Source organism: Homalodisca vitripennis, chromosome 1 (genome assembly GCF_021130785.1).
Source record: "Homalodisca vitripennis isolate AUS2020 chromosome 1, UT_GWSS_2.1, whole genome shotgun sequence".
NCBI classification, from domain to species: domain Eukaryota; kingdom Metazoa; phylum Arthropoda; class Insecta; order Hemiptera; family Cicadellidae; genus Homalodisca; species Homalodisca vitripennis.
The window spans coordinates 190,825,500-190,852,222 of record NC_060207.1 but is presented as its reverse complement, the minus strand read 5'-3'; the positions used below and the strand labels follow the sequence as shown (position 1 = coordinate 190,852,222).

The following is a 26,723-nucleotide window of genomic DNA, read 5'->3' as shown; positions in this document are numbered from 1 at the left end:
ATTTATGTAAATTAAGAATAGAAGTGGACCAAGAGTGCTACCTTGGACTACACCGTAATCAACACTCATTGTGTCACTTAAATGATTGTTTATAGAGACTGTTTGCGTACGTCCGCTCAAATAGCTTCTGAACCAGTTCAGCTCTAATCCGCGAACTCCAACACATTCTAATTTGCGAAAAAGCAGGTTTCTGTTTATACTATCAAAAGCTTTTTGCCAGATCAATGTAAAGAAGTAACACTTTATTATTGTTATTTAAGGCATCTGTTATACATTTATTAATTGCGAATAGGGAGTCTGCAGTATTTTTTGTTTTTGCGAAAGTCGTATTGGGACTCTGACAGAATATTATTATCTTCGAGGTATTTCTGTAATTGAGATTTTTACACACTTTCTCTAGTACTTTACTTAGCACACTTAGCAATGATATTGGCCTATAATTGTGCATGTCTGATTTACTATTGTTTTTGTAAATTGGGATTACTTTTGCAGATTTGAATAATTCTGGATAAACACCTGAAGATATACTGAGATTTATTATATATGTTTTAGAGGGGACGCCAGCTTACTAATTTGTTGCTTGAGCAGGGCTACGGGGAGGCCGTCCATACCGGAGCCGATCCACCTCGCATTCCCCTGACACACTCCTCCACCTGGCTGTCCGAGACCGGGCGCAAGCGAAACTCATGCCCCCGTACCCTATGCACTGTATCATCCACCAGCAGGGGACCAGTTGATGCCGGCACTTCCATGGCCAAACTTCCTTCCCACTTGCGAAAAAAAAACAAATTAAAAGAGTTAGCCACTTCCTTTGTACTTCCACCAGGATTGTCACTGTTTTGAGTAAAATGGCGCACAGGAAACTGCCTCTCTCTTTTTCCTGACAGAAATGAACTCGTTAACAGTTCTCCAAAACATTTTTGCGTTTCCCGCTGAATTTAATAATTTTTCTTTGAAATAAGCCGTCTTTGCTCTTTTTATTTCATTGCTTAAGTTGTTCCTAAAATCAAGTAGTAGTTTCGTAATCGTTCATTAAATGGTTGTCTTTTTAATATTTTACTTAATTTATCACGTTTTCTAACAGCATGAATTAAATTATATGAAATCCAAGGTTTCAGTTTTTTTATTTCTTGTAGATAGATATTTTTGTTCGCAACGAAACTTGCTCTGAGCTTGTCAAACGTGTTTAGGAAAGCGTTACAGCTAGCATTTACTTCTTGTAAGCCGAGGACATGGTCCCACGTCTGAGCCGCTACCAGCCCATCCAACACCTTCATGTCCAAGTACGTGTTGTTTGTGTCCAAACCGCGAGGAGAAGTAATTGGAAGACGTATCATAACAGTGACAGCATAGTGGTCGGTAATTCCTGTTTTTAAAATACCTGAAGTAATAAAGTCATAGCTATCATGTTTTAAGAAGATATGGTCAATACACGTCAAAGAATGAGCAGTAACCCGTGTTGGTTTGTTTATACAGTTAATTAGTCCAGCTTTGTACATTAATATTTAGATAACTGTCTTGTTGAGCGTCGTTTATTGTACTATCTAAGATATCAATGTTTATATCACCAGTGAATATGTAGGAAGTATTGTTTGCCAGTTTCGAGTAGTAAAGTTCTAGATCAGATAAGAATAATTGGCAGTCCATCGCAGGGCTGCGGTAGATAGCTAATATGTCAAAATGTCGGCCGTCAACGTCAAAGTCAAGTTGTAGTCCAGTCGCTTCCCCTAGTTTAATTTGTCGCGAGCCGCCGCATAGATCTGTTCTCAAGTAGACCACCGTACCATCACATCTGTTCCAGTTGTCAGTCGTACAAAATACCTCATATCCATCTATATTAGTTAGAGTCTTGTCTGAGTCAATCCACGATTCTGTAAACACAATGATATCATAAATAATGTTCAAACTTTGTATTAATATTAGTGCCTGGTCGATATGTTTATAATAACTACGTATATTTAGATGAAATATTTAAGACTTCTGTTTATCCCCGTTATGGAAACATTCAGTCAGTTCAGTATGGCAGTCAAACTCCTCACAATAAACTTGTCCGTGGCCGTCAAGCGCAAGTAACACGTCCCTATCCAACCTTAGCAACAACCCGTCCGTCCCGCCACGACCCCGCCGCGCCAACAGCCGCACTGTTTAATTTTACAGACCCCTATGTTCACAATTTGATTACAATTTAATAAATATTATTGCCATTGAACTTTATAAATAATTTTTAAAACATGACAGTTATAAAAGAATGTTCAACGATTTTAAAATAAGTAAGTTTTATCGTTTATCGCCGCCACGACCCCGCCGCGCCAACAACCGCAACGTTTAGTTATACAGGCTTATATATACACAATTTAATTGTAATTACAATTTATAATAATTTTAAACGTAGCTGACTTAAAAAAGATGTATAAGAATAAAATAATATAAGTTATTTAACTATATCTTTCCGGTACCGTAGGTGTTTCTTTCGCTAATTTTTCTGTTATAAAACAATGATTAGTTACATCTCCGTTATTCCCATACCAACATTAAAATCTTTTCGAATAACTTATACCATTGTTACCACTTTCTTGCTTCTGAATATTATATAGGCTTTATCCTCAAACAAAGAACATACCTTGTACATAATTATTTCTAACGCCAAGCACACTCACATACAGACACACGTACCCTACATACAGAACTATACACAAGTTGCATGGTATATTACAATTATCTACTGAAAAGTGTAAACAGGTAGTGCTTATGTAACTAATCTATGTAACTAAAATGTTAAATTTTGACTTGCTAATTTTAAACATGCGGTAATAGAATTACAGAAATCGTACACATAGAGATAATCATATAAGAATCATCCTAATGCTGATTAATTAATTAATTACCATCACATTATTCAATGGTTTAATAACATTTTATTGATCTCCCTTACACACACATTCATTCTACAAACATTCATCTCCATTTATTGTTTACAATTATGTACAAGTTTATAATATACGAACATAAGTATTTTTTGTCTCATAATTACCACAATGAGAGTACACGGATTCATTGTTTGATTAAAACCATTACTTGTCGTTACTTATGTAACCAAAATAAAGAAAATAGGAACACGTTAAACTAAAAACTGATAACACTAGATGTACTAACCTACCCAAATTAGTACTATTGAAGTAAAAAGAATCTGTCTGTTGCTTTAGATACTACTTAAATTGAAAATAAACTTAAATTGTCCAGATCCTAACAAAAGTACTAAATGAAAAAGAGAATTATTCATTGAATATGCTTAACCTTAGCTTAAAATAAACTAACACATTTAAGTAAAGATCTTTTTTAATAAACAAAAATTTATAATTCTCATTAATGTAGAAAGTTATATAAACAAAAAAAATTCAACAAGAACCCACGTTACTTACTGGACCAAGGACACTTATCGGACATGGACTTAAATATGGCTATTCATTCGCTAGAAAGCTCCAAATCCTCAACAGATTTTTACAGCTTAGATACTAAATACTTTCTATATATTGTATCACGACACTGAGCGCTCGAACTCTCCTCTAGTGAGTAGGAGGTCCATTAGCTTAGATACTAAATACTTTCTATATATTGTATCACGCAACTGAGCGCTCGAACTCTCCTCTAGTGAGTAGGAGGTCCATTAGCTTAGATACTAAATACTTTCTATATATTTTATCAAGCAACTGAGCGCTCGAACTCTCCTCTAGTAAGTAGGAGGTCCATTAGCTTAGATACTAAATACTTTCTATATATTGTATCAAGCAACTGAGCGCTCGAACTCTCCTCTAGTGAGTAGGAGGTCCATTAGCTTAGATACTAAATACTTTCTATATATTGTATCACGCAACTGAGCGCTCAATCTCTCCTCTAGTGAGTAGGAGGTCCATTAGCTTAGATACTAAATACATTCTATATGTTGTATCACACAACTGAGCGCTCGAACTCTCCTCTAGTGAGTAGGAGGTCCATTAGCTTAGATACTAAATACTTTCTATATATTGTGTCACGCAACTGAGCGCTTGAACTTCCTTCTGGGGAGTAGGAGGTCCATTAGCTTAGATACTAAATACTTTCTATATATTGTGTCACGCAACTGAGCGCTCGAACTTCCCTCTGGGGAGTAGGAGGTCCATTACCTTAGATACTAAATACTTTCTATATATTGTGTCACGGAACTGAGCGCTCGAACGTCCCTCTGGGGAGTAGGAGGTCCATTAGCTTAGATACTAAATACTTTCTATATATTGTGTCACGCAACTGAGCGCTCGAACGTCCCTCTGGGGAGTAGGAGGTCCATTAGCTTAGATACTAAATACTTTCTATATATTGTATCACGCAACTGAGCGCTCGAACTTCCCTCTGGGGAGTAGGAGGTCCATTAGCTTAGATACTAAATACTTTCTATATATTGTATCACGCAACTGAGCGCTCGAACTTCCCTCTGGGGAGTAGGAGGTCCATTAGCTTAGATACTAAATACCTTCTATATATTGTGTCACGCAACTGAGCGCTCGAACTTCCCTCTGGGGAGTAGGAGGTCCATTAGCTTAGATACTAAATACTTTCTATATATTTTATCAAGCAACTGAGCGCTCGAACTTCCCTCTGGGGAGTAGGAGGTCAATTAGCTTAGATACTAAGTACTTTCTATATATTTTATCAAGCAATTGAGCGCTCGAACTCTCCTCTAGTAAGAAGGAGGTCCATTAGCTTAGATACTAAATACTTTCTATATATTTTATCAAGCAACTGAGCGCTCGAACTCTCCTCTAGTTAGAAGGAGGTCCATTAGCTTAGATACTAAATACTTTCTATATATTGTGTCACGCAACTGAGCGCTCGAACGTCCCTCTGGGGAGTAGGAGGTCCATTAGCTTAGATACTAAATACTTTCTATATATTTTATCAAGCAACTGAGCGCTCGAACTCTCCTCTAGTAAGAAGGAGGTCCATTAGCTTAGATACTAAATACTTTCTATATATTGTATCAAGCAACTGAGCGCTCGAACTCTCCTCTAGTGAGTAGGAGGTCCATTAGCTTAGATACTAAATACTTTCTATATATTGTATCACGCAACTGAGCGCTCAATCTCTCCTCTAGTGAGTAGGAGGTCCATTAGCTTAGATACTAAATACATTCTATATGTTGTATCACACAACTGAGCGCTCGAACTCTCCTCTAGTGAGTAGGAGGTCCATTAGCTTAGATACTAAATACTTTCTATATATTGTATCACGCAACTGAGCGCTCGAACTTCCCTCTGGGGAGTAGGAGGTCCATTAGCTTAGATACTAAATACTTTCTATATATTGTGTCACGCAACTGAGCGCTCGAACTTCCCTCTGGGGAGTAGGAGGTCCATTAGCTTAGATACTAAATACTTTCTATATATTTTATCAAGCAACTGAGCGCTCGAACTTCCCTCTGGGGAGTAGGAGGTCAATTAGCTTAGATACTAAGTACTTTCTATATATTTTATCAAGCAATTGAGCGCTCGAACTCTCCTCTAGTAAGAAGGAGGTCCATTAGCTTAGATACTAAATACTTTCTATATATTTTATCAAGCAACTGAGCGCTCGAACTCTCCTCTAGTAAGAAGGAGGTCCATTAGCTTAGATACTAAATACTTTCTATATATTGTGTCACGCAACTGAGCGCTCGAACGTCCCTCTGGGGAGTAGGAGGTCCATTAGCTTAGATACTAAATACTTTCTATATATTTTATCAAGCAACTGAGCGCTCGAACTTCTCCTCTGGGGAGTAGGAGGTCCATTAGCTTAGATACTAAATACTTTCTATATATTGTATCAAGCAACTGAGCGCTCGAATACTCTCCTGAAGTAGGAGGTCCATTAGCTTAGATACTTTCTATATGTATCAAGCAACTGAGCGCTCGAATCTCTCCTCTAGTGAGTAGGAGGTCCATTAGCTTAGATACTAAATACTTTCTATATATTGTATCACGCAACTGAGCGCTCGAACTCTCCTCTGGGGAGTAGGAGGTCCATTAGCTTAGATACTAAATACTTTCTATATATTGTATCACGCAACTGAGCGCTCGAACTTCTCCTCTGGGGAGTAGGAGGTCCATTAGCTTAGATACTAAATACTTTCTATATATTGTATCAAGCAACTGAGCGCTCGAACTCTCCTCTAGTGAGTAGGAGGTCCATTAGCTTAGATACTAAATACTTTCTATATATTGTATCACGCAACTGAGCGCTCGAACTTCCCTCTGGGGAGTAGGAGGTCCATTAGCTTAGATACTAAATACTTTCTATATATTGTGTCACGCAACTGAGCGCTCGAACTTCCCTCTGGGGAGTAGGAGGTCCATTAGCTTAGATACTAAATACTTTCTATATATTGTGTCACGCAACTGAGCGCTCGAACTTCCCTCTGGGGAGTAGGAGGTCCATTAGCTTAGATACTAAATACTTTCTATATATTGTGTCACGCAACTGAGCGCTCGAACTTCCCTCTGGGGAGTAGGAGGTCCATTAGCTTAGATACTAAATACTTTCTATATATTTTATCACGCAACTGAGCGCTCGAACTTCCCTCTGGGGAGTAGGAGGTCCATTAGCTTAGATACTAAATACTTTCTATATATTGTATCACGCAACTGAGCGCTCGAACTCTCCTCTGGGGAGTAGGAGGTCCATTAGCTTAGATACTAAATACTTTCTATATATTGTGTCACGCAACTGAGCGCTCGAACTTCCCTCTGGGGAGTAGGAGGTCCATTAGCTTAGATACTAAATACTTTCTATATATTGTGTCACGCAACTGAGCGCTCGAACTTCCCTCTGGGGAGTAGGAGGTCCATTAGCTTAGATACTAAATACTTTCTATATATTGTGTCACGCAACTGAGCGCTCGAACTTCCCTCTAGTAGAGATAGGAGGTCCATTAGCTTAGATACTAAATACTTTCTAGCAACTGAGCGCTAGGATATCATTAGCTTAGATACTAAATACTTTCTATATATTGTATCACGCAACTGAGCGCTCGAACTTCCCTCTGGGGAGTAGGAGGTCCATTAGCTTAGATACTAAATACTTTCTATATATTGTATCACGCAACTGAGCGCTCGAACTTCCCTCTGGGGAGTAGGAGGTCCATTAGCTTAGATACTAAATACTTTCTATATATTGTATCACGCAACTGAGCGCTCGAACTTCCCTCTGGGGAGTAGGAGGTCCATTAGCTTAGATACTAAATACTTTCTATATATTTTATCAAGCAACTGAGCGCTCGAACTTCCCTCTGGGGAGTAGGAGGTCCATTAGCTTAGATACTAAATACTTTCTATATATTTTATCAAGCAACTGAGCGCTCGAACTCTCCTCTAGGGAGTAAGGAGGTCCATTAGCTTAGATACTAAATACTTTCTATATATTGTATCACGCAACTGAGCGCTCGAACTTCCCTCTGGGGAGTAGGAGGTCCATTAGCTTAGATACTAAATACTTTCTATATATTGTATCACGCAACTGAGCGCTCGAACTTCCCTCTGGGGAGTAGGAGGTCCATTAGCTTAGATACTAAATACTTTCTATATATTGTATCACGCAACTGAGCGCTCGAACTTCCCTCTGGGGAGTAGGAGGTCCATTAGCTTAGATACTAAATACTTTCTATATATTGTATCACGCAACTGAGCGCTCGAACTTCCCTCTGGGGAGTAGGAGGTCCATTAGCTTAGATACTAAATACTTTCTATATATTGTATCACGCAACTGAGCGCTCGAACTTCCCTCTGGGGAGTAGGAGGTCCATTAGCTTAGATACTAAATACTTTCTATATATTGTGTCACGCAACTGAGCGCTCGAACTTCCCTCTGGGGAGTAGGAGGTCCATTAGCTTAGATACTAAATACTTTCTATATATTTTATCAAGCAACTGAGCGCTCGAACTCTCCTCTAGTAAGTAGGAGGTCCATTAGCTTAGATACTAAATACTTTCTATATATTGTATCAAGCAACTGAGCGCTCGAACTCTCCTCTAGTGAGTAGGAGGTCCATTAGCTTAGATACTAAATACTTTCTATATATTGTATCACGCAACTGAGCGCTCGAACTCTCCTCTAGTGAGTAGGAGGTCCATTAGCTTAGATACTAAATACTTTCTATATATTGTATCACGCAACTGAGCGCTCGAACTCTCCTCTGGGGAGTAGGAGGTCCATTAGCTTAGATACTAAATACTTTCTATATATTGTGTCACGCAACTGAGCGCTCGAACTTCCCTCTGGGGAGTAGGAGGTCCATTAGCTTAGATACTAAATACTTTCTATATATTTTATCAAGCAACTGAGCGCTCGAACTTCCCTCTGGGGAGTAGGAGGTCAATTAGCTTAGATACTAAGTACTTTCTATATATTTTATCAAGCAATTGAGCGCTCGAACTCTCCTCTAGTAAGAAGGAGGTCCATTAGCTTAGATACTAAATACTTTCTATATATTTTATCAAGCAACTGAGCGCTCGAACTCTCCTCTAGTAAGAAGGAGGTCCATTAGCTTAGATACTAAATACTTTCTATATATTGTGTCACGCAACTGAGCGCTCGAACGTCCCTCTGGGGAGTAGGAGGTCCATTAGCTTAGATACTAAATACTTTCTATATATTTTATCAAGCAACTGAGCGCTCGAACTCTCCTCTAGTAAGAAGGAGGTCCATTAGCTTAGATACTAAATACTTTCTATATATTGTATCAAGCAACTGAGCGCTCGAACTCTCCTCTAGTGAGTAGGAGGTCCATTAGCTTAGATACTAAATACTTTCTATATATTGTATCACGCAACTGAGCGCTCAATCTCTCCTCTAGTGAGTAGGAGGTCCATTAGCTTAGATACTAAATACATTCTATATGTTGTATCACACAACTGAGCGCTCGAACTCTCCTCTAGTGAGTAGGAGGTCCATTAGCTTAGATACTAAATACTTTCTATATATTGTGTCACGCAACTGAGCGCTCGAACTTCCTCTGGGGAGTAGGAGGTCCATTAGCTTAGATACTAAATACTTTCTATATATTGTGTCACGCAACTGAGCGCTCGAACTTCCCTCTGGGGAGTAGGAGGTCCATTAGCTTAGATACTAAATACTTTCTATATTGTGTCACGGAACTGAGCGCTCGAAGTTCCCTCTGGGGAGTAGGAGGTCCATTAGCTTAGATACTAAATACTTTCTATATATTGTGTCACGCAACTGAGCGCTCGAACTTCCCTCTGGGGAGTAGGAGGTCCATTAGCTTAGATACTAAATACTTTCTATATATTGTATCACGCAACTGAGCGCTCGAACTTCCCTCTGGGGAGTAGGAGGTCCATTAGCTTAGATACTAAATACTTTCTATATATTGTATCACGCAACTGAGCGCTCGAACTTCCCTCTGGGGAGTAGGAGGTCCATTAGCTTAGATACTAAATACTTTCTATATATTGTATCACGCAACTGAGCGCTCGAACTTCCCTCTGGGGAGTAGGAGGTCCATTAGCTTAGATACTAAATACTTTCTATATATTTTATCAAGCAACTGAGCGCTCGAACTTCCCTCTGGGGAGTAGGAGGTCCATTAGCTTAGATACTAAATACTTTCTATATATTGTATCAAGCAACTGAGCGCTCGAACTCTCCTCTAGGGGAGTAGGAGGTCCATTAGCTTAGATACTAAATACTTTCTATATATTGTATCAAGCAACTGAGCGCTCGAACTCTCCTCTAGTGAGTAGGAGGTCCATTAGCTTAGATACTAAATACTTTCTATATATTGTGTCACGCAACTGAGCGCTCGAACTTCCCTCTGGGGAGTAGGAGGTCCATTAGCTTAGATACTAAATACTTTCTATATATTGTGTCACGCAACTGAGCGCTCGAACTTCCCTCTGGGGAGTAGGAGGTCCATTAGCTTAGATACTAAATACTTTCTATATATTGTGTCACGCAACTGAGCGCTCGAACTTCCCTCTGGGGAGTAGGAGGTCCATTAGCTTAGATACTAAATACTTTCTATATATTGTATCACGCAACTGAGCGCTCGAACTTCCCTCTGGGGAGTAGGAGGTCCATTAGCTTAGATACTAAATACTTTCTATATATTGTATCACGCAACTGAGCGCTCGAACTTCCCTCTGGGGAGTAGGAGGTCCATTAGCTTAGATACTAAATACTTTCTATATATTGTGTCACGCAACTGAGCGCTCGAACTTCCCTCTGGGGAGTAGGAGGTCCATTAGCTTAGATACTAAATACTTTCTATATATTTTATCAAGCAACTGAGCGCTCGAACTTCCCTCTGGGGAGTAGGAGGTCAATTAGCTTAGATACTAAGTACTTTCTATATATTTTATCAAGCAATTGAGCGCTCGAACTCTCCTCTAGTAAGAAGGAGGTCCATTAGCTTAGATACTAAATACTTTCTATATATTGTATCACGCAACTGAGCGCTCGAACTCTCCTCTGGGGAGTAGGAGGTCCATTAGCTTAGATACTAAATACTTTCTATATATTGTGTCACGCAACTGAGCGCTCGAACTTCCCTCTGGGGAGTAGGAGGTCCATTAGCTTAGATACTAAATACTTTCTATATATTGTGTCACGCAACTGAGCGCTCGAACTTCCCTCTGGGGAGTAGGAGGTCCATTAGCTTAGATACTAAATACTTTCTATATATTGTATCACGCAACTGAGCGCTCGAACTTCCCTCTGGGGAGTAGGAGGTCCATTAGCTTAGATACTAAATACTTTCTATATATTGTGTCACGCAACTGAGCGCTCGAACTTCCCTCTGGGGAGTAGGAGGTCCATTAGCTTAGATACTAAATACTTTCTATATATTGTGTCACGCAACTGAGCGCTCGAACTTCCCTCTGGGGAGTAGGAGGTCCATTAGCTTAGATACTAAATACTTTCTATATATTGTGTCACGCAACTGAGCGCTCGAACTTCCCTCTGGGGAGTAGGAGGTCCATTAGCTTAGATACTAAATACTTTCTATATATTTTATCAAGCAACTGAGCGCTCGAACTCTCCTCTAGTAAGAAGGAGGTCCATTAGCTTAGATACTAAATACTTTCTATATATTTTATCAAGCAACTGAGCGCTCGAACTCTCCTCTAGTAAGAAGGAGGTCCATTAGCTTAGATACTAAATACTTTCTATATATTGTGTCACGCAACTGAGCGCTCGAACGTCCCTCTGGGGAGTAGGAGGTCCATTAGCTTAGATACTAAATACTTTCTATATATTTTATCAAGCAACTGAGCGCTCGAACTCTCCTCTAGTAAGTAGGAGGTCCATTAGCTTAGATACTAAATACTTTCTATATATTGTATCAAGCAACTGAGCGCTCGAACTCTCCTCTAGTGAGTAGGAGGTCCATTAGCTTAGATACTAAATACTTTCTATATATTGTATCACGCAACTGAGCGCTCAATCTCTCCTCTAGTGAGTAGGAGGTCCATTAGCTTAGATACTAAATACATTCTATATGTTGTATCACACAACTGAGCGCTCGAACTCTCCTCTAGTGAGTAGGAGGTCCATTAGCTTAGATACTAAATACTTTCTATATATTGTGTCACGCAACTGAGCGCTCGAACTTCCCTCTGGGGAGTAGGAGGTCCATTAGCTTAGATACTAAATACTTTCTATATATTTTATCAAGCAACTGAGCGCTCGAACTTCCCTCTGGGGAGTAGGAGGTCAATTAGCTTAGATACTAAGTACTTTCTATATATTTTATCAAGCAACTGAGCGCTCGAACTCTCCTCTAGTAAGTAGGAGGTCCATTAGCTTAGATACTAAATACTTTCTATATATTTTATCAAGCAACTGAGCGCTCGAACTCTCCTCTAGTAAGAAGGAGGTCCATTAGCTTAGATACTAAATACTTTCTATATATTGTATCACGCAACTGAGCGCTCGAACTTCCCTCTGGGGAGTAGGAGGTCCATTAGCTTAGATACTAAATACTTTCTATATATTTTATCAAGCAACTGAGCGCTCGAACTCTCCTCTAGTGAGTAGGAGGTCCATTAGCTTAGATACTAAATACTTTCTATATATTGTATCAAGCAACTGAGCGCTCGAACTCTCCTCTAGTGAGTAGGAGGTCCATTAGCTTAGATACTAAATACTTTCTATATATTGTGTCACGCAACTGAGCGCTCGAACTTCCCTCTGGGGAGTAGGAGGTCCATTAGCTTAGATACTAAATACTTTCTATATATTGTATCACGCAACTGAGCGCTCGAACTTCCCTCTGGGGAGTAGGAGGTCCATTAGCTTAGATACTAAATACTTTCTATATATTGTATCACGCAACTGAGCGCTCGAACTTCCCTCTGGGGAGTAGGAGGTCCATTAGCTTAGATACTAAATACTTTCTATATATTGTGTCACGCAACTGAGCGCTCGAACTTCCCTCTGGGGAGTAGGAGGTCCATTAGCTTAGATACTAAATACTTTCTATATATTTTATCACGCAACTGAGCGCTCGAACTTCCCTCTGGGGAGTAGGAGGTCCATTAGCTTAGATACTAAATACTTTCTATATATTGTATCACGCAACTGAGCGCTCGAACTTCCCTCTGGGGAGTAGGAGGTCCATTAGCTTAGATACTAAATACTTTCTATATATTTTATCAAGCAACTGAGCGCTCGAACTCTCCCTCTGGGGAGTAGGAGGTCCATTAGCTTAGATACTAAATACTTTCTATATATTGTATCACGCAACTGAGCGCTCGAACTCTCCTCTAGTGAGTAGGAGGTCCATTAGCTTAGATACTAAATACTTTCTATATATTGTGTCACGCAACTGAGCGCTCGAACTTCCCTCTGGGGAGTAGGAGGTCCATTAGCTTAGATACTAAATACTTTCTATATATTGTATCACGCAACTGAGCGCTCGAACTTCCCTCTGGGGAGTAGGAGGTCCATTAGCTTAGATACTAAATACTTTCTATATATTGTGTCACGCAACTGAGCGCTCGAACTTCCCTCTGGGGAGTAGGAGGTCCATTAGCTTAGATACTAAATACTTTCTATATATTTTATCACGCAACTGAGCGCTCGAACTCTCCCTCTGGGGAGTAGGAGGTCCATTAGCTTAGATACTAAATACTTTCTATATATTGTGTCACGCAACTGAGCGCTCGAACTTCCCTCTGGGGAGTAGGAGGTCCATTAGCTTAGATACTAAATACTTTCTATATATTGTATCACGCAACTGAGCGCTCGAACTTCCCTCTGGGGAGTAGGAGGTCCATTAGCTTAGATACTAAATACTTTCTATATATTGTATCACGCAACTGAGCGCTCGAACTTCCCTCTGGGGAGTAGGAGGTCCATTAGCTTAGATACTAAATACTTTCTATATATTGTATCACGCAACTGAGCGCTCGAACTTCCCTCTGGGGAGTAGGAGGTCCATTAGCTTAGATACTAAATACTTTCTATATATTGTATCAAGCAACTGAGCGCTCGAACTCTCCTCTAGTGAGTAGGAGGTCCATTAGCTTAGATACTAAATACTTTCTATATATTGTATCACGCAACTGAGCGCTCGAACTCTCCTCTGGGGAGTAGGAGGTCCATTAGCTTAGATACTAAATACTTTCTATATATTGTGTCACGCAACTGAGCGCTCGAACTTCCCTCTGGGGAGTAGGAGGTCCATTAGCTTAGATACTAAATACTTTCTATATATTGTATCACGCAACTGAGCGCTCGAACTTCCCTCTGGGGAGTAGGAGGTCCATTAGCTTAGATACTAAATACTTTCTATATATTTTATCACGCAACTGAGCGCTCGAACTTCCCTCTGGGGAGTAGGAGGTCCATTAGCTTAGATACTAAATACTTTCTATATATTGTATCAAGCAACTGAGCGCTCGAACTCTCCTCTGGGTGAGTAGGAGGTCCATTAGCTTAGATACTAAATACTTTCTATATATTGTATCACGCAACTGAGCGCTCGAACTCTCCTCTGGGGAGTAGGAGGTCCATTAGCTTAGATACTAAATACTTTCTATATATTGTATCACGCAACTGAGCGCTCGAACTTCCCTCTGGGGAGTAGGAGGTCCATTAGCTTAGATACTAAATACTTTCTATATATTGTATCACGCAACTGAGCGCTCGAACTTCCCTCTGGGGAGTAGGAGGTCCATTAGCTTAGATACTAAATACTTTCTATATATTGTATCACGCAACTGAGCGCTCGAACTCTCCTCTGGTGAGTAGGAGGTCCATTAGCTTAGATACTAAATACTTTCTATATATTGTATCACGCAACTGAGCGCTCGAACTCTCCTCTGGGGAGTAGGAGGTCCATTAGCTTAGATACTAAATACTTTCTATATATTGTATCACGCAACTGAGCGCTCGAACTTCCCTCTGGTGGAGTAGGAGGTCCATTAGCTTAGATACTAAATACTTTCTATATATTGTGTCACGCAACTGAGCGCTCGAACTTCCCTCTGGGGAGTAGGAGGTCCATTAGCTTAGATACTAAATACTTTCTATATATTGTATCACGCAACTGAGCGCTCGAACTTCCCTCTGGTGGAGTAGGAGGTCCATTAGCTTAGATACTAAATACTTTCTATATATTGTATCACGCAACTGAGCGCTCGAACTTCCCTTAGAGAGACTAATATTCTTATTTTAAGCAATGAGCCAATTCCCCTGGGAGGAGGTCCATTCTTAGATAGTATTCTAATTTATTAATACAAACTGCTCGATTCCTCGGATATGAGGCTTGCTTATCTAAGATTTCATATATTTTATCTAAAATTAGCGCTCGAACTTGGGTGGGGGGGGGGGGGGGTGGGGGGGGGGGGGGGTGGGGGGGGGGGGGGGTGGGGGGGGGGGGGGGTGGGGGGGGGGGGGGGTGGGGGGGGGGGGGGGGTTCAATAAAGAGACCTCACGAACAAGAGTGAAAACGGAGATTCGGTATGCATGAACAGCTCGCGTTGAAGACTGAGGTCTAACAAACGGTTCAAAAATAATTTAACAGCCACCCATTTATGACTGTTATCATCACTTTATGAATTAGCAAGCACTATAAAAGGTAACATAACGTTGGTATAGTAAAAATCGCGTTTTTCTAGACAATGCATAGCGTGAAACTAAAGCATTAGAACTTCAAGGATATGTTATATATTTAATCTATTTATATTGCCTTTGTTTATATGTAGTATCAGTCTGTGAGAAGATATTGCATCCAACGCTAAAATCCTTTGCCACTTGAATCGTTATAATAGTGCGCTATCTAGCAGAAAAAGACTGAAACACCAATTTAAATATACTATGGTTAATACTATTTTGTATTGATTAAACTCTGGCAATAATGAAAAATACTAATTTTCAATTTAATTCCTATGATTTAAATGGATTAAAACGTCGAACAGATTTAGTTTAATAGCGATATTTATAGACTGGAAAGAGCAGAACTAGATTTATGAAAACATCTGCCACACAGTCCTCATATGGAACCAAGGTCAATTCAATGTAGAGTAAAACATACTATCGACAAATAAAAAAAATGAATTTAGCAAATAAAGAAGAACTTAAATTTAACTTCTTTGTAAAAAAAATTAACTTTACAAATCAAAGTAACATTGTTGCAAATGGCTGACTGACACTAAGTAGTAAAATGTACACATTGTCCACAGTGTTCTGGAAATGGCCCGACACCCCTTAGCCTCCAGCGGCTCGCTTCTTGTCTCCAGTCAGTAGTGTCGCTCTTGGAGTGTCCAGTCTGCCTGGAAACCATCCCGCCTCCAGCCTTCCAGTGCTGCAATGGTCATACTCTGTGCGGGGTCTGTCGCTCGCTCACAGATCGCTGTCCTGTGTGTCGGGTAGCCTTGGGACCCAGAGGGCGCTGTCTGCTAGCCGATAAGCTGCACATGCTCTTCGCCGCCACCTTCCTCCAGTCCGGCGGAAAGAAACAAAAACGCTCCAAGGTATTCCTCATTATATTCATTAACAATAATAACCAAGCCCAAGATGGTGGTAGCAAATAGTAACTGCAGCTGGGGTCTGGTAGTTTACACCAACTCACACACTGACCCCACACATATGCGGAGGAGATTGCGACCGGCCGTATTTCCGCCCCAAAAGTGCACTTAACTAATTCTTCACCAGATTTTTGTTATTTATTTGTAATTTTATCCTAAAGTGATTATTACATATATATATATATATATATATATATATATATATATATATATATATATATATATATATATCGTAAACACCATAAAAGGAAAAATTATACCAAACAACGTATAATACACTGAAATTGTCACAGAGTATTCCTTAGCCATGAGTCTAAGACCTACCTGAAATAAGCAGCTGCTGGGGTGAACCCCAACCCTCTGCGCTCATGCGTACGTGCCAGGCAACTACCTGGCCTTTAGTCGCAATCGCTAATTGCTAATACTTTAATATTACCAAAACTATAATAGGGCCTGTTGTACTAGTTTGTTTTTAATTGCAATTAACGGTATGTCGATTTAAACAAAATTAAATACACAAACAAAGAGGTATAAGCTATTTACCTATCGCAGTAGTCTTCCTTACTGCGCATAACGCTCAGGATATTGTTTATTTATTTATTCATTCTTCCAACTGAATTACACCAGTAGTACAAGTAAATAAGTAAAAAAAAGAGTATTAAAGAGTATAGTCTCAACACTAATAATATTTACTTATATAATTAAATAACCAACAGTGTTAAGAATAAATAATCAACAAAGCAATGAATAAGTAAAAAATAAGTTAGTTAACAAACAATCATCAAAATAATAAAATCTAGGCAAAGACAATATTAAATATTACAATATCAAAATGATAACAGTAATAAATTTTTAATAACAAACATTTAATAAGAAACAAATAACAACAAAGTGATAAAAAAGTTATCAATCATAGGCAAAAATAAGCAACGTGCAAGAAAAGATAAATAGATACATGCGAAAACATAAGAAAAAAACTAATCAACAACATTCTTAACTATCTAAATAATCATAAAAACTTGTTTTTAGTTTGTTTATTTTTTGTGGCCTTCAAAATATAATGTTAAATAAATAACATATACTCTTTAAGTACCTAGGAGTATAATCTAAGTTTATCAGTTCACAACGTGTCGAAAAATTGCTGAAACGATTAAAGTCCTTCAAGACACTTCAGCCTCGTTATGGAGAGTCATCTAAGTCAACAAATGTTGACCAAATATGTCCAAAACTGGCAGAACCAATAGTGCACATTCACAGATGAGTGAAGGGGATGGGGCTTTATCTTAACTGGCTTTATCTAATTGCTCAATCCAATTCAACCAATCAGCGATTAATATAATTGTTTTATCAGGAGCTGCCAGGTTTTCGATAATCTGATGCTTAAGTCTTGAACATGGCTCTCTAAAAATATCTCAGGATTTTAACCGTGTGAGTAATGTTTGCGACAGTGTGAACTGGTAAACTTTGATGGTATTCGTGACACCGACCGTGGGATCTTAAGAATCAAGATTTTTCAAGTATTTAGTTTGCCTATAAATCAATACATGCCGTAGTCCATTCTACGACAGAGGCATTTAAATACAACACTATTGTGTTGGTGTAAATCGACGGTTACTGTACGGTACGTAACATTGCCTATGCATAAAGTGAATCCAACATTCTTACAACACACTAAGTCTATACTTTGCAGGCTTGGACACGACAGCAACTCCCGACACTACATCTACCCTCGCGCTTGCTGCCTCGCATTGTTCCTACCCCCTCCGTGGAGCGCACCCCTAGGCCGACCCAGCAGCTCTACAACTGCCCCCTGGACTCTTGTGGGTCCGTAGTCAAATCCTGTGATCTCTTGTCTCACCTGCAGCACCATGGAGACGGCCCTTTGGTGCAGTACTTCTGCAAGGAGTCCTCCACCTTTTTACGGTTCCCTGTAACGCGTCTTACCACCATAACTCTTTCACAGGTAAATATGAATTATCCAAGCTATTTGTATCTACCTGTTTTTAAGATCTAGAATTAATATTAAAAATTTGATGGGAGATGTCTCGTTTTAAAATATAATAAACACGCATACAAACGATTTTTATTTTTATCAATATTCTCATTGATTATTGAGAACACAGTACAATAATTTGTAGCACTTTTGAGTTTCAATATTCAATATACACTTACATATTTACACTACACATATTAAAAAGGCGTTTGGATGCATACTAACCATGTTTTGAAGACGAGGCATCTCCAATCATTCTACGAACAAAATTATGGACATAAAAGTGTTTTAAACGTAACATTGTTCTTATGGTGTAAAACGATTCTGTTATTGTAGCCGTTTCTGAATATTTCACTTTATATAAAAATTGTTGCAGTGCAATGTTGATTTGATTGGCGTGCCAATAAATTCATCAATCACAATTTCAACAAAACATCATTTGTAAAGGAAACAAACTTTTCCAGACATTGACCATCGTAGAAGGTGGTAACTTTCTCTGGCATCACTTCACAGTAGAAAATGTTTCCATCACAATACTTCCATCGCCAAAAACAATATTAAACAAAGAATCCCATAATTTATTTTTCACTAAATGTTTGTCTTTTTATGAGCAATTTCATGAAACCTACACAAAATGCTATGGTTACAAAACCGTAGAATTCTGGGTTTTATTCAATGTATTATTCTGAAATGAACCTGTTTTTTTGTACTGTTCTCTCGTACTTTGTAACCTATATATACAATTTTAAATGTTATTAAAGGAATAATAAAGCATTTTCCTCCTGACTATCACAATTATATACCTGTGCCACTTAATAGTTTTTATGTTTATAATTTATTATTACCTGTTATGTTCCTTCAGACTCTGACGTTTGTGCTTCATGTGACCCCACACCCGGTAGCCAGCTGTCTTCTTCTCTGGCTGTGGATCGCATCCGAGGACGCCTCCAGTTACCGCCTCCAGCTGGAGCTTCCAGGACGTGCGGCGGTTCGCGGGCAGGTGTTCCCCCTCTCCTGGACCTCCCAGCAGGTCCTCGCCCTCGCCGCAGACAAATGTGTAGTTCTCAACGATGATGACTTTGATGCGAACTGTTCGAAAGTGAAAGTTACAATCCTATCAAAATGTGATTCTACAACGATATGAGTTTTATAACACGACCTTAAAATCCACTACTACTTTGTGTTAAAAACACTATGTTTGAATCTAGTATTTGTTCAGTTCTAATTATATTGTATGTAGTATGATAATACAAATATAATATAGAAGGACACTGTTTTTTTTTATCAAATTAGTGACACGCATTAAAAGACTCAAGCTTTTTATAGTCCAGTGTAAATAGTATTATTGGCTTCGTTATTGTGATATTTAATTTAGTTATTAAATGTTTTTAAAATTTTTGTGACGTCAAAATATTTATTCGCCTCATATTTATCCTGATTTCTTCAAACAATTTGAAGAGAATTCCACATTCCCAAATGAATGCAATCTACAAGAAGAAGTAAAATTTACGCGATATTCCCTTACAATATTGATCTATGGCCCCATTAAATTGCCCATTAGTCCTACACTTCCTACTCTTTTAATGCCAGATGAAAGAGCGTGTGTTTCAATAAATTCTATTATGTGAACAGCATCACTGGTACCTGTTATCAGTATTTGTCATGTAACAGGTAAGTTTATAGAGTGACAAGTTTTATACAACCGAAAGATTTTCAAACTGAAATACAAAAATACTTGGTTCCGAGCAAGCAGGACAATTACTAAATACTAATACTATTTATTAAATAGCATTTTCCGAAGCATCCTGTTTTTGAGTCATTACTATGTAAACTAATAACGCACAAAAGAAAAAATATTTATGTTTGTATATATGTTATATATTTTGTTTTATTACATACCAGATTTATTAATATTATTTGCATGGACATGAAGTCACGTATGCGTTTGACACACAAATAATAATTAGTAATACACCATTTCCGCTACCCCACTACTTAAATCCTTACTATATATCTTGATTCTTCTATAGCCATGATATTAAATAAAGCTTTTTAAACTACATGGGCTGTATGTTGATTATAATAAATCTTTATTGGGTGTTTTGGAAAGAACGATAATTTAAACAACAAATTATTATTGTAACAAATTGCATATAGATTAGGTTGAAAAGCCTAGTAATACACTTTATATCAAAACTAACAGCCATTAAATGTGAAAAATCATGCTTGTTTATTCCTTTCACTAGTATTATTTCTTGACAGTTTGTATGCAGATAAATAAAAACTTACTACGACCGATAGTGTTAACTTGATCGGGAGAATCTCAAAGTTATATTGCTCAGAACCTAGATAACTTTTTACCAAACCATAAGTAGTTCAGGACCAAAGATTATATGTATTGTCATCGTAGGTTATTTATGAGAACAAATACAATCTCGATATCGACTACTCTCTTACAAGGCGTCTCACATTTTGGTTTTTTGTATTCAGTATTCGTAAATGACATTTTTATTTTAGGTAATCTTTGATTTTCATTGCCCTTTAGAAATAATCATCAAACGCCATTTGCTTAGAGAGCAATATAAGTCGTCTCGCATTGCATCTATTGACGTTGGGGTAAATGCCTAAACATAAATATCCGTAGTATAAGGAGTATGATAGAGTATATAGGCTAATGGCTTTCAACTGTTGGTGGGCTCTGCAGCTTGAAACTCTAGCTATTTTTCTTATAAAATTGAAGCCACAGTCCACACGCATGCAGAAAGGAGCTTAAAATTCGCTTTGACAAAGCTAAAATTTAATTTCCTTAATGGCAGTTTACACTAGTTAAATAATGTTTGCTTACAAAGAAATGTAACATGTGTAAGATAATTTAAACACATTTTCTAAGTAACAAAACTACAACTAACTAGTAAATTTATTCACGTATCCCATCACCTGATCGGTTTTTGTCAGTTAGTGAACTTATCCATGACTATTGACTAAAACATCAAGACGAGACGCACGTAAAACATGTGTATCTTTTTTGTAAAATTAAAATCGTCATCTAGAGGTTATGACCGGTCCAAAACTCATCATTACGTACTAAGGCTACAATAATAGTTAATTCTCCGACTATAAGTATGGTAACGTTTAGCTTAGACTGAAGTAATAAAACACTGCAGTTTACGTCAAAATTATTTTCTTCGGATAAACATAATCTTTATTAATTTCCCCTTTATTAAACAGGATGTTGTATGAAAGGTCAAATAATTGCCATGTTCCTTGGACATATATGTAAAGCAACCGAGCAGCTCTCATTCAGACTTCCACAAATTGTTCCGAGAAGATGCCTCTTCGATAACATCTCTTTCCAGTCTGGTTGTTACGTAACGGGTTCTAGCGGTGTGATAAATAAAACGGAATAACAAACCTACACATTATAGTGGTTGTAGGTTGACAAAGGGGCATTGCGGTATTACAGCGCAAGCGCAGAACCGTTGAGAAAGCGTGGCGCCAGAGCAGCGCAGCGTACCGGTGACTCAACAATGAGTTACGTCAGATCAGCTGATTACAAGCGGTCACCGTACACGACCTAACCTCTAAACCGATTTGTCCGGTAGCCAGCTGTTTCTGCCAGACTTTGTGTACAGTCGACTTCAATAGGACATCTCTCACAAAAACCTTAACACAGAAAAAATAATTAATTTAACTTAATATAATATTGGGTAGTTAGCTTTTTTTACTACACTATTCTAATACACAGCTGATTAGCGAAAACAAACAGATGCAACTCCATGGCACGATGAAAATATTACGCTTTCATATCGATGTATTGGAACATTCAAATGTCCATGCACATACGTTTAGCTAAACCATACGATGAATCCATACCTTCGAGTTGGTATTTCAATGTTATTGTTTATTAGGAGTTCATTTGAATGGAGACTTTATTTCTAAAATATAAACTTTCGATCCATTATTACCCCACCTTTTTTGTCCTAGGAATAATCATATGGAAGTATAGCTAAAGTCAGTTTGTTCCGTCGTGTTTTAAGGGCTTTCTTAATGTCCTTGAAATATTTATTACGTTAAAATGAAAATGCCTAGCTTGATTTAAACTAAATCATTACATTCGTGGTCTGAGTCCCAGAGTGAAGGATTCAAAACAGTTTGGGGATGAGCAAAATATCAAAGTGAAAAATTGTGTCAGGAGGACAGGAACAAATAGGTTGAGACTAACCACCAACACTAAAACATAATCTGGTAGTAAAACAATAGATTACAGTAATAATGGCGGCCTTGACTATGGTATTTACTTTCCAATCATCTGAATCTTTTACAACGTCTAGGTTTATGATAGTATTATTAAAAAAAACGCCTTCACAGGATGTCCTAACTTACAAATAATAAAACTTCAGGATTGATTGTAAGGGTAAGGTAAAAATTAAGGTTTTCATTCCTATGTTTGAAAATAAATTGTTGTATGGTGTAACTTTACACAGTTTATGGAATATTTTTAAAACAATACGATACTGGATACACGCTCAAACATTGGATAAACAAACACTTCATCAATATTGGAAGGCATTTATGTTGTGTTATTCGAATTTCATTTTATAATGGACCCACTAAAATGGCTTAAAAAATGGTAAGATTTGTAAATATATATACATGGGTATAATTCAATGGGCATTTGTATTATTTAAGTATTTAAGAGACGGCTGTATCAGCCACTATTTTGATTTTAGCTTCATAAGAACAATATTAAACACAAGGACAAAGCTAGCGGGGGTTCAAGGGGTCCAGACTCCAGAAATATTTCTTTTTTCTATTGCTTTTTTAGTAAACTATTATTACTATTTAACTAATTCAGTATTACTCACATGTACTGCTGAAAGATCGTTCTCAGCAAAGAAATGAGTCAAGAACTTTTTAAGGAACAAAATGGGACCTTTACTCTTTGTCCACTACGGGAAAATGTCAATTGTCTGGACACCCCTCGAATTTTTTCCTGGCTACGTTCTTGATCAAACCTCAATCACATTTACGCCCTTATTTTTTCTCATACAATGATGGATGATGTCTCATTTTTAACGTATAATTGGTTTGGAACGTATAACTAATACACATTCAAATGCTTTTAACGTTTTTCGATATATCTATTGGTTTTTAGATAAGAGCATCTTAAATCGTTATTTTTATAGTTTAAATGCCAAAAAAGGATGGAGTTGACAAGGAAAATGAGAAAGCATATGCCACAATTATTCTACTACCAAAAATGAACTGATACAACGGATTATGTATTGAAGAATATGACAGAACGCAAAGAAACTCTACTGGACTGAGTGTAACGTTTTTCCTCGGATTAGGGAAAATTGATGGTCGATAACTCAAAATATTCCTTTTACAAGCTTATTAATTAATTGTGAAAGTTCAGGTTGTACTGATGAATGGAACACAAAGATTGTAAGGCTGACTGGCAGTAGTGGTTGCATGTGTTGACTAACCTAACTTTTGACAAAACTTACCATACTTTGCTTCCCTTGGATTTTTTGTTCTCATTTTATCTACAGACAACATACTATAGACACTATATCTACACACACTTCCTGAAAAAACTGAACATTCAGTTTGGTACATTGTTGAGTGGACGAAATTTCATAGTAAAACTAGTCCTCTTGGATATGTTAAAATGGCTTCTCCACGAAAGTTCAAATGTGATGCAAATCAATAGAAGTCTGTCTATAATGAAAATAAACAAAGCTGTCTGAAGATTCTGGGATGGCTTAATTATTATCTAACCTTTTGATAAAAAAAGCTAATGTGGATAAAATGTCAAACCTAAAAATTACGTTATGTGCATGTTCAACCAGTGAGGATTCCGAGGAAATAAATATAATTATTGTACATATAATTAGTCTTAAGTCAAAACCAATGATCCGAACTAACTTCGATAAACGGTGTCCGTTTTAAGATTTTGAATATTGAAAACTAAATAGTCCTCAGTGTTTTAAACATGACAACAATTCAAACCACCAAAAAAAACAAACACGTGTCGACACAGCGGAGTATCGAAGGAGCCGATGGTCCAAACGAAAGTACAGTATTACCAACCAAGCCAACTAAAGTAACTTCATGATATGTATTGGTATTGCCACTGAAAATGACATATATGATTGTACTCCGTTTGTTTGCAGATTTGTTTACTCTACATTTTTTATTGCCGTCATGATTACCCATGAAAACTCTTTTACCCTTTGACCTTTCGAGCCCCAAATCAATTGAATCTTGGATTACGAGTTATCTATGTATCAACTTTCAAGTCTTTAGGGCCTTTCTATAATGGGTTATCGCGCTGAAAAATAGACAACGATTTTAAGAAGGATTTGTTGAGTCCTTAAAAAAATAGAATAACAGTTTCAAAAATGAGTCACAACGGATTATTAAAGGATCCGTCAGAGAGTACCCTTTCACCATTGAACAACCAATGTTCCAAGTTTCAAGTCTCTTTCCATCAAACAGTTATGTCACACAGTCGGACATACAGACATACGAACTGCCCTTTGACTTTTTGACCTTAAAATCAATAGTCCTTCCTTGGAACCAGAGAACCTATATATCAGGTTTCAAGTCGTTGTTAAGACCTTCACATTAAGATTTATCGGATAGACAGACAGACGGATGGACAAACTGACAACAACACGATATTGAAAAGGACCTTTATGTGTCCAAATAAGGACTACATCTTTGAGATTATGGGGTAAACCCTAAGGCCACTTTATTATTACTGGCTCAAATTCCAATGCAAGTTCCAAATTCCTAGAACAAATGATGCACTCAAGATTTTGGGTTTCCAAGAATCAAGATGCGCTGTATGTGTGTAACTTGGCAACGCAGCATTGATACCGGCTTGTACCACGACTGGTGTCTCGCCTTGGCCTGGAACCACATACAGCTTCCTGTGTTACACCGGTCTGTCTACTCCTTCCGTGTCGTCACCGACCTCCTTCTGAGTCCTGAGTGGACCGGACACCGGTCATCCGCACATTACTCCGCTTCTCTCCTAATTAGCACATTTAGATTACATCTCATACTGAGCAACCCATAAGTTATACTAATGCACTTTGCATTATTGTGCAATATCTCTGTAGCTGTATTACATGTAATATCTTCAAAGCTGAACTGCAGAAAAAGATAACGATACCCAGTAATGACGTTATGGTCCAGAAGCCGATAGCCAATTGGCACTGTATACGCACAAAACAGTTTTTCTTGAAACCGATAGAGGAATTATTCCTAAGAAATAAATCGTGAATCGTTCGTGAGCTACAATCATTTTGGTGGTAGTCGGAATGGGAAGGCTTCGAGAGGGTTAACAATATGAAACGATATTGTTTTCTCAGACTGTATTTATGCTAACTTCAGACACAGTTATTATAATATACGATGAAAATCTCCACTTTAAGGGTCTGTGTATGGTTGCCTGACACAGATTTAACATTAACGAGTATGGCGATTTGTTTTAATTGGCCAAGGTAAGAAAAATATGATATATGGTCGAGAAAAGGCATCCTTTAATAATTTTGCCATAGACCTGAATTTACTAATAGGAAAAGTTACTCTCAGAAACAAAATGAACAATTTCATTGAATTTAGAATATGCAAAAACGGCTTGACAAGAATTTGTTAAATTAAAAGAAATGTGTATGCTAGTATTTTAAAGATAATTATTTGTATTACACACCTTAATTAATTGTATTACATTAAGGTGTCAGTTTAAAAATTCTTTATATCGGTCTCTTTTTGTGCTTTTGTCCTGATGGTCAAAAAGAACACGATCAACTCAAGAAGTCGATGGTCGAAGTGACTTGTTTGCGTGTCACTTCGAGTTTCAAAGTCAAAGAACATAAAATGTACTGAGCAGTAAGTTACCAGGCCTATGCATTCTTGTCATAATAATTATCAATGATAGCAATTACCAATGTATTAATTTACTATTCACTCACATCATAATATATATCCTACATACCAAGTCCATTTAGACCAAGATTCATGTGGTCTCTGATATTGGAAATTGTATTATATTTAATCTGTTGTTTATACTTGATTAGATTCAAAATTAAGGCACTGACAACATATCAAAGATTACTGCTTTTTTCTTAAATCAGAAACAGATTTTGTATATCTAATTGTATAACCATACATTATACGTGTGTATTAAGAAAATTTTCATACAATAAGCAGTAAACTCCTGGTACAGGAAGTTCATCATTCATAATAGGTACTTTTTAGATAGACCCGAGGGTCTATTCATGGTCGTGACATTAAGTTATGATGGGATACGCCGATTAGGATTATCAGAAATCAGTAATCAGCACATCTTCCATTGGCCACGCCTTCAAAGTCTTCTTCAGCGAATAGTTCACTGCGATGAGTCACTGCCTTTGTTACATCATGCTCTCCCTTTTCCTTATCTTGAGCTGTTGTGCACAGATTGCGTGAGCTTTCACCTTCTCCTCTTTTCTCTACTCTATTTGGCCAACCAGATGTCAAAGACAAATCCATTTCTCCCTAGGTTCTTGACTTCCAATCGTCATCCTCGCCCTGAATACCTAATAGAGATTCATAAAAGATTATTTGCTCCTTTATAATCTTTTGTATTTAATTTTCCTTCTCTTAAAATGGACTAAAAA

General features: G+C 37.8%; 1 protein-coding gene across 1 annotated transcript; it reads left to right on the top strand.

Moving 5' to 3' along the window:
* The first annotated feature begins 1,232 nt into the window (after positions 1-1,232).
* Positions 1,233-19,446, top strand: LOC124354355. The gene is made up of 4 exons (XM_046804743.1): positions 1,233-1,283; positions 15,711-16,001; positions 17,746-18,018; positions 18,911-19,446. Exons 1-4 carry the CDS (start codon positions 1,233-1,235, stop codon positions 19,190-19,192), a joined length of 897 nt encoding a protein of 298 aa, XP_046660699.1. The 3' UTR covers positions 19,193-19,446.
* The last annotated feature ends 7,277 nt before the right edge of the window (positions 19,447-26,723 follow it).